The sequence below is a fragment of the Oreochromis aureus genome, linkage group 23 (genome assembly GCF_013358895.1).
Source record: "Oreochromis aureus strain Israel breed Guangdong linkage group 23, ZZ_aureus, whole genome shotgun sequence".
Taxonomy (NCBI): domain Eukaryota; kingdom Metazoa; phylum Chordata; class Actinopteri; order Cichliformes; family Cichlidae; genus Oreochromis; species Oreochromis aureus.
In genome coordinates, this window is record NC_052963.1 from 4,735,083 (window position 1) to 4,755,504 (window position 20,422).

General features: G+C 41.7%; 1 protein-coding gene across 2 annotated transcripts in view; it reads right to left on the reverse strand.

The window, feature by feature from the left end:
* Positions 1-20,422, reverse strand: part of LOC116321000 (fidgetin-like) — a 43,721-nt gene that overhangs the window by 17,467 nt on the left and 5,832 nt on the right. Inside the window, exons 1-2 of one of the 2 annotated variants that reach the window (XM_039606284.1) lie at positions 12,337-12,592; positions 11,476-11,506 (exon numbers count right to left, since the gene is read on the reverse strand). The exons of the other annotated variant lie outside the window; for it this stretch is intronic. Of the exons in view, the coding sequence (XP_039462218.1) occupies positions 11,476-11,500 (25 nt within the window). The 5' untranslated portion in view covers positions 11,501-11,506; positions 12,337-12,592. Of the gene's footprint in view, positions 1-11,475; positions 11,507-12,336; positions 12,593-20,422 lie in introns of those variants that run through there. 2 annotated transcript variants of the gene reach the window in all.

The following is a 20,422-nucleotide window of genomic DNA, read 5'->3' on the forward strand; positions in this document are numbered from 1 at the left end:
GGACGAGGAGGGGGAAAGAGAAAAGGGCACGAGGTATTTATTGAGGAGATGAGTTGGGACACAAGATAAGGAGTGACTCTGCTGGCCTGTTCGAAGAGGAATGTCATTTCACCACTGAGGTCCCATGAGGGAGATGAGTCAAGGCTGAGGAACGAAGAGGCTGACAGAGGAGCCAGAAATTCAGGCTGTGATATTTCCATTTTTGAAAGTTACGATATTTGTTACTGGAAAACAAAGTCAGTACGGCGGCGCTATATAACATCTGAATTCTGCTTTTACGCTCATTTCTTCTTCACCTTGAGTTCTCTGCTCCGAACATCCTCCCTGCACGCTTTCGTTGAAAAAGCTGATTGACACCAAGCCTATAGGGAGCTGCATTTTGTAAACAGTATCATGTCGTTGCGGATGCTCCAGCTTTTGTTAACAACTTGTACTAACAGCTGACCAGATGTGTCCGAGGGTTGCAGCGTCTCCTAGCAACAGTAAAATGTTCTGGCAGTACGGGCAAATCTGAAAGCACAAAACAGATTTCTATACTGTGTCTGTCCTTTACTGGCCAGCAGAACATCAAACAGTGAGACCACTGGTAATGTAAGTTTAATCTGCGCTCATTCACTACCTGTTACACTTTGCTGTCCCTCGCACCCTCCTTAATCAAAGCTATAGCACAGCACCTCATCAGGTTGTTAGTTACTCTGAACCTCTCAGAAGTTGCTATGGGCCTCTTATCTTATCAGTCAATCTGCAACAGCGTGCAGGAAATGAGACACACAACAGCAGTACTGCCAACAACACTCATCTGTCAAGACACACTGGCTCAATTACCATACTGTAGCACAAAGCAGGACGTGCGGAACAGCAGCCAAGTGGATAAATTGAATTGCTGACGTTATACAAGCTAAGTCATTAGCGTATCTGTCACCGGTGTATCTGTGCAACAGTAAAAGTGGTAAACTTTTTGCCGCCCGGACATAAATCTGCATTTTTCTAATCATTGGGAGTGTGCGTTTGTTTTGATTCGGCATCTTCGTATTACCGACTTGTTTGCTGGCTCTGTCTGCAGACAGAAAAAGGCAGGGGGGAAAATATATATATAAAGAGGAAGGCGAGCAGATACACAGAGAGAGAAACAAAGAGTGAGACAAACCCATACAGTGATACGGAGAAAAGGGGAGAGAGATACACATGCAGGGAGATAAAGAAGGATGCCTGGTGTATGTACTGCATCCCAAGGGATCACTTACTCAGTATAGACACTTTCATTGGCCAAAACCTCTTCTCTTTACACACACACACACACACACACACACACACACACACACACACACACACACACACACACACACACACACAATCCCTCCAAGCAATATTCCTGTAAGCACTTGTCCACTGAAAATCACTGCACTAAGTGAAGTGGAGAAGAGGAAGGAACGGAGGAGGCTGATAGAATACAGGGAAATAAAACAAGGAAAAAAAGGGATCAGTAGGAAGCAGGAGGACACCTGGCTGGTGTCCAGGGGAATTAAACAGTCTGTTTACTGCTCTCAGCACCTCAGCACTGCTATGTTAGCCTAATGGCACGGACATGAAGCCAATTGATTTGTAGACCAATAGACCTCTCCCACAGCACAGGCAGATTACCTAGATCACTGGCTCTGCATCGAGTAGACATCGCTTCTCATTTGCGCCCCACAGGCATTGGAATGTGAAGAGGGTTTTTGTGTGTCTGTGTGGGGGCATGTTTGCGTATATGTTCGTGTGCACCTGGGATTAAAATGTGTTAATTCGCAAACTCCATACACTTACAGCCACGTGACCCTTATTTCAATTATTTTCCTTAAAATGATGTAAAATCCTCTATGGAGGATTAGCTACATTATATATTGTATATATACATATATTAACATTAGAAAAAAACATTGGTTTAATTCCGTAAAAGGGTTAAAACAGAAATTGTTCAACCTGTACAGCAGGTAATGTCCTACAACTATATGGGCAGGGGTGCACATAAGTGGTCCGCAGGTGCGCATTCGCTGTCAAAATAGACGCGCACCAGATAAGAAGTTGCAACACGCGTTTGCATACATATAAAAGGCACTGTTTTTGTCCGCTAGAGTGGGATTTTCACGGCATATTCTGCACCAAATCTCTGTGCGTTCACCATTTGTTTAAAGCCACCTCACCTCCTGCAACCACTTTTCCGAGAATACGCGCTTCTTTTGCGGTTCGGACTCCTTCTGACATTTCTTTGGAGGTGGAGGAACAACAAAGTAATTGCTTAAAGGAGCTTGCTTCTTCTGCATCTTTAAGAGTTCTAAACAAATGTCTGTCCTCCTCCAGAAAATCTTATGTACGCAAACGCGCATTGCAACTTCTTATCTGGTGCGCGTCTTTTATTTTGACAGTGAATGCGCACCTGCGGACCACTTATGTGCAGCCCTGTATATGGGATATGACCTGTCATTGTAATTATCAAAGAATGGAAGCTTGAAGACAGGAGACGTGTACCTTCGACCATGTTATGAAAAGCTAACTTTGGCCAACATATTACCTAATCAAATAATTTTAGTGCCTAGGCATTGAACAGGTTTCCTAACTGTGGTCAAAAAACCCTGAAATAGTAAGCAAACACACACACACTCACACACACACACAAAAAAACCCCCAATAAATAAATTTAAGCCATGTTCCCACACACAACACAAACAGGTCCTCTGGCTGAAAGCCAAGCCACCACCACACTGGGGCTAGCGTTATAAATGTGAAAATGCCTCACTATTATTTCAGGTGCCACCAAATATCCAGTTATTGTGCCATTTATGTCTAAGAAAACAATGATTTTGAGGCTTATAGCATCAACACATACACTCAACAACAGGTTAAAAGCTAGCCCCTGGAAAACAGCATGTCTGATAGTGACAGGAAAAGAAAAAGAAAGCACTAGTATGCAGAATGTATAAAACGGACAAATATCATGGTAGTCTTCTGTTTTTATTGTTCTATGCACAAAGTATAGATAGCAATTAGTTAAATATATCTATAGTTGAAATGCTAAGCTAGCTTAACTGTGTCTTGCTAAAACCATTTTTTGCAGCCACAATCAGGGATAATAGAAAACACAGATGTAGCCTCAGTTTTTGAGACATGAAGCCATTTCCAAAAGGAACACAATAAATCTAAATCTAATTTTGGTTCATGATGAATAAAAAACTTAAGTCCGTTTTGTACAACTCGTGACAATCAGACCCGCCTCGCCCCGTCACGTATGGTTTACTTAAACCAAGATGGAAACGTCCATCTTAAACTGGGACTTTAGAAATCAATGAATGATGTTTCAAAAACTACATCTATCTTTTACAAGTGGGTATGAAAATGTCATTTAGATAATGATTCCAATCCAATTTAGAGAAGAAAAAAATATTCCATTGTGATAAAAAAGAAAAAAAAAACTGACTGTGGTTTAAAAGTATTTTTTCCTGTGACACTAAACAGATGATGCTTAAGAACTGATAGTACAATTACTGTGTAAGTGTAACATATGGCTCCATGCGTGATGCACATCTGTGGCATCAGCAGTGAATGTGGTTCCAAACGGAAAAAAAAAAAAAAAAAACTTTCTGCATGACAATGACAGACCACACACACTTGAAGCTACATTTATCCCTGTGTACAGCCGAATACTAAGAGCAATTCCACATTCTCCACAGTTTTCACTCATGTTACTGTCCCAGTTGATAAGCATGAAAAATCCATTTATCTACAAAGGAACTGTATGGTCTGTATTTGACAATGTCTCTTTCATGGTCCCTTGCAAAACCCCTTTTTTGTTCACAAAGCCACCCAACTGACTCCACCACGTCTGTAATAGACCACACTCATTTGATATAGACATATCAAGCGAGTTATTGCAGCGGTTTTTGCCGTGCATCAACAGGAGCGGAGCTGGCTGACAGAAGCGGTGATATGCTCTGAACATAAAAGAACAATGGGCGCGAGGCAGATGCAGATAGGCGAGAAAAAGGCACAGTGGACACCATACAGGGCTGCACATATGTTTGCTGGCATGAATGCATGGACAGAAAACCTAATGGAGACATGCTAAGGGTCACTGTCATTCAGCTTTCTCCTCCGTGTGAGTCATTCTCCTGACTGCTGGGTGTGCAGGAGAACAGGGATCCAGAATTAGGCCTCTGGGGAGGATGAGGAGGAGGAGCCGTCAGATTACTGATTAGAGGGTGGGGAAGTGGTGGGATTAAAACGTGCATAGGTATAGACGGTAGCCCGACTAATGCAGCTCACAGCGCAGGTAAGGGCTTTGTCGAGCTTAGCTCTGGGGATTATAGCATGCTTAATGCATTGACAAAACTGCACAGGTGGAAATGTTGCAAAAAAGAAAAACAACTCTCCTGGAGATTCTTATTGAAACACCTTCCTCAATGTTATTCATTGCTCATCTAATCCATATTTGTGTAAATGAGCTGCACGGAGCTTTACAACACAAGGCAGACAGAAAAACCTTTGAGACTTTGGTATTAACAATGATGCTACGTCGTAATCATCCTCTGGCTAATGCAGCTAATGAATGAGAAAACGCTAGCAGGCTAACGGCTCTAATTCTCCTTCACAGGCTATCATGTTGCAGCCCGGAGACAGATCAATACCATTTGCTCAACACACAGGAGGCCTGGGAATCTATAAAAGGGCTTTTATTGAGTAATTAAACACCCATTACTGTCCCGTGCAGCCAAACAATAAATTTGATCAGCCTCTCAGGCACAGATCCAGCCCGTGATTAATACACAGTGCATGCATGACATAAAAGACCGCAATGACATTTTGGCTGTTTTACACCCTAGAACAAGAGTTTGGTCCTTACAGCGGTTGTTTTCAGGTTCCACGTTATAGTCACACCTTTGGGAAGCTCAGAGAGCGATTTTGTGCCTGTCCAGCAGCCTGTCTGACCGTCCTGGCCTGTAGTTTGAATCCCACCAGTACCGCCAGTTAGAGACACACCCTGCTTTTAAAAGTCCGGAAGTGAAATTTTAAACCTCGGTCAGTAACCCTGTAAAGGCAGTAATGTACTTCCAGGTGTTGTTGCTGAACAGATCCTGCAATTTTTAATATTTTAAAACATTTATATTGTGTAGAGGGTTTCATTTTTCCAAGAAAAAAATAACAATACACACGACTAGTTTGGAAAATGCTAGAATTGTCCTATGACTTCTAATGTCTCTACTTATTTATTCACCCATTTCAGAGTTACTGAAGGCTGGATACTGTTCTTCTCAACATCCTTTTCGAACACTTGCACAATTGAAAATCCTGTTACAATCCCATCCTTGTTGGAGAATATTTAGCATTGTTATGCCAACAATATGGCATCTGGGTGATTCTCCTAAATATGAATGGCCCATTCACAGGGCTCAATGGAGTTGCTTGGCAATGGCCCTTCTTCCCCTCCCTCCTCCATACTCAAAACAATATTCAGCGCAGCAGTCTTGGCACTTTTCCCCGAAATCAACAAAAGAGGAACTTGAAGCTGTCCCTGAAACCCTCAAAGCATTAAGCCTCTGTGAGATGCAAGTACTTGGCACAAGCAAAGCGATTTATCGACAATGGGCAAATCATACAGTGCTTTGTGAGATTTAGGGGATACAATAGCACTCCGTTTCCAAAGCACACATTAGTAAGCATGTCATTGGGACCCCCTGGGGGATTTGAGCAGCCTAGAGGATTGTGTAGTGAAGAGGATAAATATATGTTACTGGGCAAGAAGATGGACCATTGCCAGTGACTCCCTCCCTCACACAGCATACTGTGGATTACAGACTGAGGAATACATTAATAGAATAATCTTCTGACCACATAAACTAACCCACCAACTGAACCCATTTGGCTTGTTAAGTGTATACATTGGAGTGCATCTAAAATCAATTTACAACCATTTAACAGAGCTCAAGAGGTGCAGATGAGGAGAGATTCTCGCCTCACGCATGCACGCATGCACACACGCACACCGAGGGCTTCTGCCACGAACGACAAAAAAACAACAACAACAACAACAACAAAACTTGTTATAAATGTGCAGCGCTTGCAGCCATGCTGATCTCTTAGTGCTAAACAAAACCAACAATGGACAAGCAGACGCCCACTCAAAAGTCAATACCATGCGTGCCTCCTCTTCCTCTTGTATGGTTAATGCATGATGCCAGGTAGGGGAGACAGACGGAGAGTAGGATCTCATTATACGCTGCGTGCTATCATTAGCCATCTACCACATGTGTCCATCCTGCCAGCAGAGTCATACAAGCAACATCCTAATGCTCTCGCCCGCTTCCAGTGGGGAAACTTGGCCACACACACACAGTGCAAGCATGCAACAACATAATCACACACATTCCCTCCTTAGCAGGCCAGAACACACACACACACATGCAGATGTTAAGCAATTTCTCAGCGATTGAGCTGCAGAGCGTTTCCTTTTTTATGTCACTGGGAAAAAAAAACATATGTACAAGTTTTTGATTGCTGGTCAAACAAAAGACAGTAAACAGTTTCATTTTGAAATTGAAGCTGAGGCAAATTTAGAGCCTGGCATTAGTGTTGATTTTACAGCACTTAAATGCAAATAAATGGAAATGTTGAGAATTATTGTCAATAGCATGACAACAGTGAAATTTCTGTTTTACCTCCTAACTCCTGTACGTGCAGCTTGAGTCTTATCAGACAATGACGCTCAAGCTGAATTGATTCGATCATTTATTGATTAGCAGAAGCACAAACGCTACTTATTCACAGCAGAAAAAAAATGAGATACATAAATCTTTTGTGTCTCTTGCTTTGTTTTAGAAAGCCACAAAAAGACTATAAAGTTATCACCTCAAGCTAGACAACATGTGACTCTCATTTTTTTCTTCTTTTTTTAAAAACATTTTACAAACCAAACCAGTAAAAAATAAATAGATTAAAAAAAATGTAGCAACCCTGCAATAGCCACAGTCAAATTTGGAGCTCTTTAGCTATAGAAGTTGTTTTTGCTCTCGCTCCCAGTTTGTGTCCATCTCCCTGAGGCCACAGGCAGCTAAGTGATGCTGTGCCACACGCCCAGCCACTCAACATCCTTTGTGTCCATCCCCTGGCAGCCTTCCAAGCTCACACAGACACCCATACACACATACAAATTCACTCTCGCGCCAAATGAGCCATTGTTCATTAACACGCATGCACACCTCCGCCGCCTCAGACAAAAATAAATAGATAAATAGATAAAAATAAAATAAAAATAAGAAGTGCTGCTGACTTACTTTCCATTTGCGCAAGGTGTCCTGCTAATCAAGATGTTCAAACTGAGTGGCGGATTGGGGGTTTGTGGGGGGGGGGGGGAGTTGCAGACGGTCACTATCTGGCCAAGCCTCGCTGTTAGCAAAATCAGATCATCCAGTTAGAGCCGCAAAAAGAGAGCAGCAGCAAGGCATTACAGTCAGCTCCTGTCTTGCTCTTTAGCTGCTGTTTTCTTTGGGCCAGTGCTTTTTCATTCTTTAAAAAACAAAACAAAAAAAAGAGGCTCTCGTCGGGGTCCTCCGTCATCAAACTAAATGAGCGGCAGCCCCTTCGCATATCAATGCACACTTTAACAAGACTTCCATGGCAATAACCTAATTAGAAATGGTGCCTTCTCATTTCAAGGCACAATGTAAAGGATAAGCTGTGAGCTGCCATGTCTATTAAAGGTCTAATGGTGTGGAATATTTTTCCTTTTTTTAATAAGTCCTTAGCATATTTAACACTTCCAAACGCAGAATGCTTTAATATCTGCCAGAGAATCCGGGCCACGGGTGGTGGAGATTGCTGGTGAAGAGTAAAGGGAGGTGAACGGAGGTCTGTTTAAAATTCAGAAATAGGGGAATAGCGAAAGAAGGTAGGAGGGAAGAAAAATATAAAATAACTGTCGCTTTGATTTGATTAAAACCTACAAAAAACGATGCATTACATAAAATGAGAAACTTCAAACATTTTGTGGAGATTCAGAGTTCAAAGAAATGGAGATAATGCTTTTTAATCCTGGAATTAACATGGAAATGAATTTGACAGGATGTCTTTTAGAGGATGGTGTGTGTGTGTGTGTGTGTGTGTGTGTGTGTGTGTGTGTGTGTGTGTGTGTGTGTGTTGGGAGGGGGGTAATAAATCTGTAAATTTGGTTACACTGGTCGTAGATCAGTTTCTGCTGCATTTGTTGCAATTCTTTCCTCATTTGCGTCAAACTTAAATTCATTACTGCACATCTTTTAACGCCTAACTTTTTCTTACATGTTTTTTCCCCCTTTTATAATAGCACCAAAACCTGATTAACCACGTCTGGCATTTCAAGTGCAAAAGCACAATCTTAGCACTGAGCATCACAGGTTACAGCAGGATCTTTGGTAGTAAGCTGTAGGTATTACTCCTCCACGGAGTCAGTCTTATGTGGCTATCCCTTCACTTAAGAACCCCCATCAGATTTTGACTGGATAATAACTAGTCAGCACTGAGAAGGAGAGTTGCCAGGAAAAGTGAATAGGAATCAGAAGAGTGTGCAAAAAAGGTTGAGTCGCAACATGAGGAAAAGAGGAAAAAAAAAAAATTATCAAGCGGCAACTGTCAGTCACAAAAAACAAAACCCCCATGCGAAACTATGAAAAAAAAAAAAAGATGCAGGCAGTGTAGCAGGGAAAAGAGGGGAGGAGGGGGAAACATAGAAAGAGGAAGAGGAGGATAGAGTGGATCACAGTGTCAAGGATTTTAAGGAATTGGTGTCCACTCATCTACGGAGAAACACAGGCAGCGGCCCTACCGACAGCTACCTGCCGTCTCTGAGAAGAGGAACTTGGACCAGCGAGGAGGGGGCTGTCAGCTAGCACGCAGGGAAACACACAAAGACTACACAGCCTCGCTACAGTTAGCTGACACACAGCCCCAGCACTGTCTTCTGGGACAGAGAGAGAGAAGAACGAGGGAGAGAGAGGAAGAGAGAGGGAGGAAATAAGTGGACAAAGAGTGAAATAGATGAGAGAGCAAAGAGACAAGATAGGCTGACGCACTGTCGAGCAAACACGGAGAAAAGAAGGGGAGCAGGGAGGGGAGGAGGAGAGATGGAAGAGAGCGAAACAGACAGACAGGTCCGAGAGGGATTTGTTCTATTTGCATGCGCCGGGTTCCCATGGGGTCCAGCTCCGCTCGGCAAGCCAAGAGCACAAAAGATAACACTTAACATATTTGCTAAAAGATGACAACCCTGCCTAGATCTCATTTGAAGAGGCCCCTTTGTCAGGATGCTCAGACAGGAGAAATCCACTGATATGGATGTGGCAAAGACTAACAAATGTCTCTCTTTCTTTCCTTCCTTCTCCCTCTGTCTGAAAAGCCCAGTATTCCTCCCCCCCCCAACACCCACATCCCCTTACATCTGGCAGGAGTCCCGCGGGGCAGACTGGATCGCATGCCGGTGGTTGCAGGATGGTAAAACAGCTTTTAATGGTAAACATTACATACTGATAGAAAGTGTCAGGATAATTTATTTATACGGCCCCGCTGGGAGTAGCTTAGCCACCCTTGCAGCACACCGACTCTCTCTGTTCATTTGAGGGAAAAGTCCACATTTAGATAGATAAAGTCAGAGTAAAGGGCCGCCTATTTGTAAAGCACTTTTTCTGCTATTCCTATTATTTCTCCACACTCTGTCCCTATTAGCTTTACTGTGAGGCCGTTGGAGATGTGAGGCGATACTTTATGTGTATAATGAGGGGGATTATTGTGACTGTCACTGCAACAAGCTCACACAGTGGACGCAGATCTTACGCTGAGGACTGGAGCAAAGGAATAAACAAACCGCTCAGTATCTACATTATTTACAGTAGGCCACACACACACACACAAAAATCAACAGCGCGTGTGGCTGCTCCTGCATTTCCTTCTTGTGCACACACACTTGCCTTTGGAAAAACTCATGCTCCCCATCTCAAACGTCAGAGCCCGCATTTCACACGAGTCTCAAAAACAGCAACAAAGCGAGTGTACGCGAGTGCCCAATAAAAAGAACAGAAAAATCACATCTGCAAATCAGACCCGCATGTGCAAATAAAATCAGTTTGGACTAATTTAGGAACAAAAAGCCGCAGAAAGTGTTCAGTTTTAACTGTTCGCTGCTACTTACATGTGCATACCTGCATGCTAATTTGGAACAATGAAACCAGTATCAGGATAACTTCCACATTTTCACAGAAGTGTGAGAACGTCAGCGCGTGCACATATAAAGAGAAATAAAGGCGAGACAGGAGGAGAGAGGAGGTGAGGTGAAGTGAACGACTGCATGTGTGAGCTCAGAGATCAGAGACGAAAGGTTGAGTTCTCACTAACAGCCACTAGAAAAAAACCAAGACTGTGCAATTACAGAACTTGGCCGTCGTCCATCCTAAAACTCTCGCCCTCAACGTGAACCTTCTTGTTGTGCATCGGCACAACAGCAACACGCGTGCAGGGTTTTTTTATTTGTGTGTTTATGTGGCTGAAATTTCAAAACTGAATTTAATTTTGGAGCAATATGCGCTCTCAATGTTACATCAGCATTCTTCTATCACGCAAGAAATCCCTCACCTTATTAGAAAAATAATAACTAGCACTGAATATTTCTTTAGTACAATGAAGCAAAAAAGATATGGTGCAACTAGGGGAAAAAAATCATAAATATGTATTTTTCACTTTGTAAAAATGTGACAGAGGTCTCGCGCACAGCGACTCCAGTCACATCCATTTGTTTCATTAAATGATCAGTGAATTTCTGAGCACATTATTCTGTCTCAATGATATTCTCAAATGTCAAGGAAAAAAAATAATTAGCTTACTCAAACTGCTGTATTTAATCTGCAGGTCTGAGGATTTTTTTTAAAAAAAGTTCAAAAACAATATTCCATTAAAAAATATGTCATTTATTTAATATCTTGAAAAAAAATCTAATTAGAGCTGCAAAATTAAGCCATGTGTAATTTAGATGTTGCAGGCTTAGTCACCAAATATTAATTACCAGGTAGTGTGTGTGCTACACAAAGCTGTGTTTGTGTTACAGGAAAAAAAATGAGTTTTTAAAAAATTAAGAGAAAGAAAATTAATCCAAACAACACAGCTACAATTTGGACCTCCATCTCAAACATGAAGAATTCACTTTTTGAGTCAACACTGAAAACAATCTGAGGTCATCAGCTCCCCCAACCCCCAACCCCAGCTGCCCAATGTTATTTTAATAGTTTTACATACATAAATATAAACACACACACACACACACACACATATACATTCATACATAAATATATACATATATATATACACACACACACATATACATATATATATATATATATATATATATATATATATATATATATATATATATATATATAGTGAACAAGTACATAAGTTGATGGAGAAAAAAAAACATCAACCTACCATAGACGCTGCTGCTGCTGATCATGTCGTGCTGGAACAGAGAGAAGAAGAGAGAGAGGAAGAGGAGGAGAGAGCATTGGAATTAATTTGTGGAAGAAAAGGCGGAAGGAAGGATTCCCTCTCAAAGAAAAAAAAAAAGCTTTACAATAGGAGACACTTTCTGGGTGCAACACTGCTCGGATTTCAAGCCGTGTGAGAGGTGGGCCCTGCGAGTCTTTGGACCAAGCAACTCAATAGGAGAGCCATCTAACCTACATGCATCTCATTAGAAAGTGGAGCCCGAGATGACAGGCAGCGGTGGAGGACGAGGAGGAGGGCGATATCGGAGAAAAATCAACTGGTGCGGATCTGTCATCCGAGTTAAATCCGCTCCTTACGACCACAAATGTCCAGTTTGCGAGATTCATTAATAGCTACACGTGCCGCGATATCACCGGTTCCGCTGACTGCACGCGCAACTTGTTGTAACCGTACCCGCCTCATGGAAGCTAATGGGGAGAGGAAAAAAGCCTCCGTGTGTGTGTGTGTGTGTGTGTGTGCACCCAAGTTGTGGCTTTTTTCTGTTCGGAGTGCCGCACAGTCGACACACACAAACAGGAAGCCAACGGTGCAGCCTACGTGTCCGTGCCTGTGCGATCCACGCGCTGTGTGGCGCAGGTGCGCTTCACCGACAGATGAATAAATAACCCGTTACGCAGAGGGCATCGCTCGCAAATCGGGAAACTTGTCAAATCACAAACTGCACATGCACTATTCCGAGATGAGCGGCGGGCTGCTCCGAGCTCGTCTCCTCCACACAGACGCGCTGTCTGCTCTGACCACTCGCTCTAATTGCACACGCAGCGGATCCCCGTTCCTTACCTCTCTCTCTCTCTCCCTCTCTCGCCTCTCCAGTGACAGGTCGACCTCTCACGTGTGTGCGTGTGTGTGTGTATGTGTGAGAGAGCGTGTGTGGGGGGGCGAGTGTTATGGTCGCATCGATCCCTGGGAGGGGTCCTGCTGATGAGCGAGGTGCCGAGGTTAAGCCGGGTTGCGTGTGAGCTGAAACCATCCCAAGTTAACGCAGGAGACACTGACCACAGCCACTGCCATGTTGGAATTTCACCAGCGCTGAACAGCTGCTTCTCAGACTGACCAGTACGCTCGCCAACGCGCATGCGTCAAAAGGAGGAGGCGGGGGTGAAGCACGTTGGGGGGGGGGGGGTGGTCCAATTGTTACCCATAAGGTTATTGTGGGCACTTGATTTGTATGTTAAGTTTGTAAGTGGTGATGGGAGATGAGCCGAAAGAGGCAAACACAGAAAGAGTGAGGACGCCTGCGCTGGAGGAGAGACGCCTTTTAACAAGTCACTTCCACTCAGCTGTATTAGGATATGAAAGGTCACACACACACAGACAAACTTTAAGCGCGTTTCTGGCGCAAAAGACACGCCTTTTAATCTTTGCACATCACCGACGAACTGATTTGCTCACATGGACACTGATTTAAACACAGTGCTCGCGATCGCTTAAAAGTTCTCACTGATGATAAACTTTAGCATTCACCTCTTAAACCGAGCAGAGAAGAAGCAGCAGAGCAGAGAAAAAACACGAGCGCACACAGCAGTCGCAAATATCTCCCAGTGATAATTATAGCAAGCAAAATGGAATTAGCAATTGAAGCCCTAATTAGAATGAAAATGTCCCAGTTAGCGCGTTATCAAAGCGTCAGCGGGGAGACCAGGTTTAAACAAGACATCAAAGATGGAAGACCTGTCACTTCATTGTTCCTAATATCACCCTACTAAGTAGTTAGCGCGCGAGGGGGAGAAAAAAAATAATCGTCAATGTAGCCAAGTTTAAAGTGAGGTTATTAAAAAATGTGCTTGAAACAATAATAACTCGGGGTTAAATGTGCATCCATGCTGAGGTCACGCACACCTCCATCAGTGGCTTCCTTCCTTCCTCCTTTCCTTCCTTCCATCCTGCTTCTTATGGCTCGGGCCTGCGCTGCAACTTTCGCTATCAATAATTATTATTATTTTACAATTCCACCACTTCATTAAAATTGTCAAGCCGGCAATGCAATCAAGGATTAATTAAAATTGATTGAAACCTCAGTTAATCACTATGTAATGGCTTCGTGGAGGAGTGATCTTTTTGTTAGGCAGCGCTAATTATTAGTTAGAGGGAAAAAGGCTTCCATGCATCAGGTCTGAAATGTTTAAATGGGGGGGAAACAGGTCTCTGTGTTACATTACAGTGTGTAAGTACATTACAGAGCATACTCTTCCCCCCCCCTCTCTCTCTGATTTCCATACTGAAGGGAAAAGGTATAATTCAAGTGTTTTGAATATTCAGTGTTGCTATAAAAGGCTCCCACACTGCTATGGAAAACCTTGTGTAAGGCTACTTTTGTGACGTGTAAAAGTGTGTGTGTGTGTGTGTGTGTGTGGGAAAGATTTAACAGCAACATAAATCTAAATAGATTTTAACTCATTAGCCATTGGAGAGGTAATGATGTAAGTCTGCCACTAATGAGCTTAAGCTCTTAATTGAATAGGAGGGGGGTGGAGAAACACAGTCGCACACACACAAATATGGACACCCACACAGTGCACAAAACACAATGCACATACGCACCTACCAATACAATCTTGCTTCCTGTGTTCCTCCTCTCTGTCTTTCTCTCTCCATCTCCAGGGTCATAAGAAGGGGGGGGGTTAGAGTCACATGACTAGCTAAATTTCAACCCCAGCGCCTGCAGACTTCAGTGTCGGCCCTCATCATTTCAACGCTTCACTTTTTTTGGGTGAATTTTTCCCTCCCTCCACCAGCCCCGAAATTAATTAAATAAATAAATAAAACCCAAAGAAATCTCTCGTGTTATTTATGAAATTGCAGTGCTAAATGAAAAACGAGGCCCTGTTCTTTAATGCAAGGCAAAGACAAAACACCTAATCAAAGGAATCCCCGAACGTCACAATAATCAAGCTTCGGCTGCAAATGTACCATATTCCCACTTATAAGAGGCAGAACATGCAACAAAACCCGTTACTTTGATGTCACCTCCCTGCATATCATATTTTTCTTCATCTTCTCCAAATAATTATCAGCACTTAACCTGCCTTGTCTGCCACAAAGTAAAAATGTCAGAATCTATTTGGATAAAGAGGAAGGCTTATAGAATAAAATGTTTTTCTTTACATTATGAATAGGTTATATTCCCTTGGTAATACAGGCTGAAAATGAAAATGATGATATCCAATTTCTCAGTGTCTTCTATCAAATATACCCTGATGTAAACAAAGCCCATGTGAATAGGGTACAATTGTAGGGGAATCTCAAAGGCAGAAAATCCAAGGGGAGAAAACGGAGAGATTAGAAAAGCCCAGACTGTGTTTCCAGTCTCTCAGATAAAGAATAATAATATAGGGAAATAGAAAAAGGGATGAGTTGTCTGTGCTTCGAGGCTAGAGTGTGGCCAGTCCTCTTTTATAACCCAGACTAACGGCCTGATAGGACGCGGCGTAGATTTGAGCAGAGCCTATTGAACATAAGCTGCTAAATTTGGCAATAAGGGGAATGTGATTTACTGTAAGCTCCAGTGGTCCAAGTGTGACGCAGCCACCTGCATGCACACATACACACACACACACACCTGAGAGCATAAAAACACACACTAACAATAACTCAGTCACTCTGTTACTGTCTATTGCTCTCTCCCTCATTCTCCCTGACACACAGTGTGAACGTTTGGCCTGCTTTGCCTCTGAGCCCTGTGCACACACACATAGACACACACACAGACACGCTCGCACGACCACTCATGCGGCTCAGCAGCACTGACTTTGACAAATAACCAGGAAGTCCTGGTGTTGGCTTAAAAACTCCAACTTGTTCAGTTGCAATTCTGCATTTGTCCTGCTTTAATGGCTGTGGAAGTGGCTTTGGAGGTAATCTGTCAGTGATTGATTAGAGCCTGGCCAAATCCCCCCTCACTGAACGCATTGGTAGGCTGCAGGCCCGCCTGCTGCTGCTGCCGCTGCTGCTGCTGTGTGAGGCAGAGAGAGACAGAGAGCAGGGAAAAGACAACACGGAGACAGAGAGTTCTTCGATGTGCAAGTACATCTAAGAACTCAATAAGAATTCAGCTGGGAATTCATGTGTCCTTTTTTGTAAAGGCCAAAACAGCCCCAAACTCATCTTGCATATATTATGAAGCTGACAAAATCAAAGCAAGTAAGGGAATGCTTTATCTTTAGCATTCTTTGCAATATATTATTTCACAGAGTGCCCCAAAATTCCTTATTTTATGTTTGGAGACGATCAACCCCCCAAATCACCACTTTTCTTTCTTATTTTTTATATAGCATCATTTAATAAAAATTATGTTTGTAAGAATTCAGCTCCAATATTTTGCAATCATTAAGCATCAACCTGATAAAGGTCAAAGTCCTCATCAGTGGCGACTCCAACCCTAGCGCCACACCCTAATCTAATCTTTTTGTTTTAGAGACAAACAAAAGGGACTTTTTTGGAAAATGTAAAAAATATTTTTTGTGAGTATCAGAATGATTATTTTCTTCATCTCCTGATTGCTGAGGCTTTGGAGAGTGATACAAAAAAGTCATGTTCTGATAGCATAGGGTTACATAAGGTTATCCTTTAACTATATCAAATTTATAGTAAAAAAAAATTCAAAAGATATTAAATATTTGATATAAAAAATGTTGATATAATGTTTAAGATTTCAATGGAATATTGATATATATATATATATATATATATATATATATATATATATATATATATATATACATATGTATATATATATATATATATATATATATATATATATATTTACACTTGATGCCAAACTGTCAGTGTTAAAACTCCTATAGGAGAAGAGGTATTTAGTTTAAATGGAGTGCATCCTGATGTAAGAATATGAAATATACTGTTGCCTGTGCAAAAGTACTGTGCAAAAGTCTCCCCCATTTCTCTGTATTTTGCTTCCATGTAGCCAGACTTTAACGTCATTTTTTTAAAAGAGTAAAATAAAAGGAGCAATAGTTCTCTAAGCTTTCTAAAGGTCTGTCAGAGCTTTTCTTTGGACATTAACTGGCTTTCCAGTTCTTGTACCTGAGCATTTCAGAGGAATGCTTATTTTCGTTTGTTTGTTTGTTTGTTAAGTAACTTAACACTGTTCTTGAGCATAGAAAAAGCACATAATTCAAAAAATGACGGAGTTTTGAGTCTATATATAACAGACAACTTAGCAATCTTAGCATGTCCAAAGACCTGACAGATCTGCTGTTGGGGAAAACCTCATTAGAAATAGTCTTTGTGGAAAAGTGGATGTCAAGAAACAATTCTTAAGGAAGGCAAACAGGGAGAAAAGGCTGAGGCATGCTGAATTACATAAGAAGCAGAATGAAAATTAGTGGCGACAGGTCTCAGTGATGAATCTGAATTCATGAGGAGGCTCTGGTTTGGGGCTGAGATCTTGTCAAAAGTAAAAGTGCAGAAAAGTACAGTGGTTTCCCAGTTCAGGCTGTGTTCAAGAATAGACGCGATAACACCAAATATTGACTTTCAAGCTCATCAGAATGGTGCTAACTCTGTTTTTGCCTCATATATTGGATTCATTTTAAGCTTGTACATATTTTCCTACCAAAACATGAAGAAACGAGGGGAAACTCGAGACTTTTCCTCAGTACAAAATGCTCCTCCTTCTCCTGCTTGAGTAGGCTACAATGAACATAGAAAACTAGGCCATACATTTGTTGACAATAAAAGAATCATCCAAAGATTGTGCGTGAAGAGATAAAATACGGGTGCTTGAAGCAGCCACGTCTCACGGATGCATTTGTTCAGTTACAGAGCACTGAGGCCTCTGTTGACTTCACAATTGAATGAAATACAGTGTCACCATGTGCTGACATTAGTAAGAACTCTTATTATGTGTCATAAAGAACTGTTTCTTGTTGGATTCTTCTGACAGATTCACAAAGCAAAGTCTCTTTGCAACTAAATGACCGTGTTATCCTCCATTTTTATGGCTGCACAGATTTAATCAATGAATACACTTTATTTCACATGCTGTAAATGAATTAGTCCACTGATGGTTACACCTCTAACGATGTAAGCATCACTTTTATATACTGACTGGATGAGTGCTTTTGAATTTTTCCATTTTGAACAAAAGAGGTTATGCTGTTCATGAAGTAATCAAAGTAAAAACAATAAAACGATGCATTTAAATGTGCGTGTAATATTCCCATTTGGCATTTAAAATGATCTGCAATGTTACCGTCTCTGTTCTAATCAGTCACAACTCATTTCCACTTCTTTCTGCTTTTCTTTTATAATCAAAGACAAGCAAGTCCTTTTGCACATGCACCGGCTCTGACCATGAAAATGTTCAGCATGAATCTTAATATCACTTAAGTGATAATTATTCTGCTCGCCACAAACCTGACTAACAAAATGGAATTCAATCAGAGCCTGTGCATAATGACAGTCATTATGAAAATAATGAATAAAAAAGTAATAATGACATCCCTATCTGCATTCATACCTTTTTTCTCACACATCTCCATGGTGATCGGAGTTCTTTTTCTCTTCCCAACTCTACATTCTGGCTGCCCCATGGCCGCTTTAATCACATTGTTTATGGTAAACCAAGCGTAGTGTGCTAGCTCTGTGCGTGGACTCATTTAATTAACCACTTGAGAGGTGTAGCCGAATAGTGCAGCATTGGCTCCTGCAGTGGTGAGTGCAGGGTTATTGTTGCTGACCGGTCCGTCTCTATCTCTCTCTGTTGCCTCTTTGAAATCAGACCAATCTCCCTCTGAGCAGGAATTTGCTTTTTTACCACTAATGCAAATCAACACGTGACAATCAGGAACAATATAATTATGATTAAAAAAAAATCTCTTCAGTGTTGTGGGAAGAACCGATGACACATGCTGGGATTAAATGATAAATCACAGGCTCCTCTGCTTCAATCAGTCATTGAATTTAAAAAAGAAATTTACCAGACTGTAAATTGAAGTTTTTAAAACAGACACATTTACAGTTCTTACAGATCTAGACGTTCTTGGACATTGATGCAGTTTTCACAGGTTTACCTTCGTAACACCGCCCTATTTGACGTGATGCAGCTGGAGTGCAGACTCTCAGTTTTAATTCAAGGGGCTGAATAAAACCACTGCATTAACTTGGGGTGTGCAACATAGCCTCAAAATTATATCTGACGATACAGAAAAAAAATACTAGACTGCATTTGATCATTCAGCGAGCTGCTATCAGTGATGAGAGACTACCAAGTTCAAAGAGTGAATCTAGGTCCACAAGTTGCAAGCAGCAGTAGCAACTATATAGTATAGCTCTTCCACAGCATGTCTTTTATCCTGTCTTCCGTCTCTCTCCCCAGCCGGTCACAGCAGATGGCTGCCCCTCCCTAAGCCTGGTTATGCCGCAGGTTTCTTCCTGTTTAACGGGAGTTTTTCCTTCCCACTGTCGCCAAAGTGCTTGCTCATAGGGGGTCATATGATTGTTGGGTTTTTCTCTGTATGTGTTATTGTAGGGTCTACCTTATAATACCTTACTTGAGGTGACTGTTGTTGTAATTTGGCCCTGTATAAAAAAAAATTGAATTGAATTGAATTATCATGCAACAGTAGTGACGCAGCAATATGACACAACATAAATCAAATGTAAACACAAAATAGATAGATAGAATGCCTTTATTGTCACTATACAGTTGTACAATGACATACAGAGCATCTCCTACTCAGTGCAAACATGCTGGGGGGGGGAGTACAGTTCTGCAGCGCTATATACATATGGACAGTATTAACATGGGGAAAAAGATATATATATATAAAATGTACAAATATACAAGCCGGTTTTAAAAAAAGTAATATATAATAAATAGTGTTGTGTATATACAGTTGGGTTATTGCACATAGAATTGGTATTGCACAGTGGTGGTCCATAGAGGAAGTGGGAAGAAAAAAAAATTAGGGGGGGGGGGCTGTGTTATCGGTACATGTGTGAGTTCAGGGTGGTTATGGCTTTGGGGAAGAAACTGTTTTTGAGTCTGTGGGTTTTTGTGGGTAGGTAGTGTTTTTCCTGGAAATTTTAGGTAAAAGCAGATTCGTGTCATATGGCATGCAACCAATGAATGTTCAAGTCATCCTAGGTTGAGTCCTTTGTTTACTTCTGGGTTGCACTTTTGCAACTGCCAGCGTCTCGGCTTCATGGCCCTTCACAGTCTGGTTGTACTTGACAATGTGTTTTTGCCTCAAAACAAGTCTACTATTTCTGCCTTAAGCCAGAACGGATTTCTTGCGTATTTTGTAAACCATTGTGCTTCGTTGGAAGCTGCTGAAGTCGAGGATCATCAACTGCTGGGACTCCGATCTCATTCTCAGGCATTTCTGGGCTCGTCTCGTTGTAACATCACTGTTACAGTGGCATTATTGTGGACAATACGATATGGTACAAATGTAAATATTTTTAGAATAAATAATATGCTGTTTTCTACCTCTTTGTAGAAAACCCCTTTCAGGCAATAACTGGCTAAAGTCTGGAGCCCATGAACATTGTCAAAGAATGGGTGTCCTCTTCTGTAATGCTTTGCCAGGCCTTTACTTCAGCTGGCTTTGGTTGTTGCCTGTTTCTAACCTTTCTGGCTTCAGTTTTGTAAGTGAAAATTCCTGATTTGGCCACTTCTGTATGGTACACTTATTTTCAGTTGCGACATAATGCAAGATCATGATCTGTTCTAAGTCTTGCCCAGATTTGTTTTCCTTCCTTATTTGTCACAGGTTGATCACAGTGTCATCTATCCTAAGAAAACTGTTCTGGCTGCTTTAGATGTGTTTTGGCAAAGTCTGAGGCTTTGTGGGGTGATCTCTGCATTTTCTCTTTTTGAGTCTTGTCTCTTTTTTTAGAC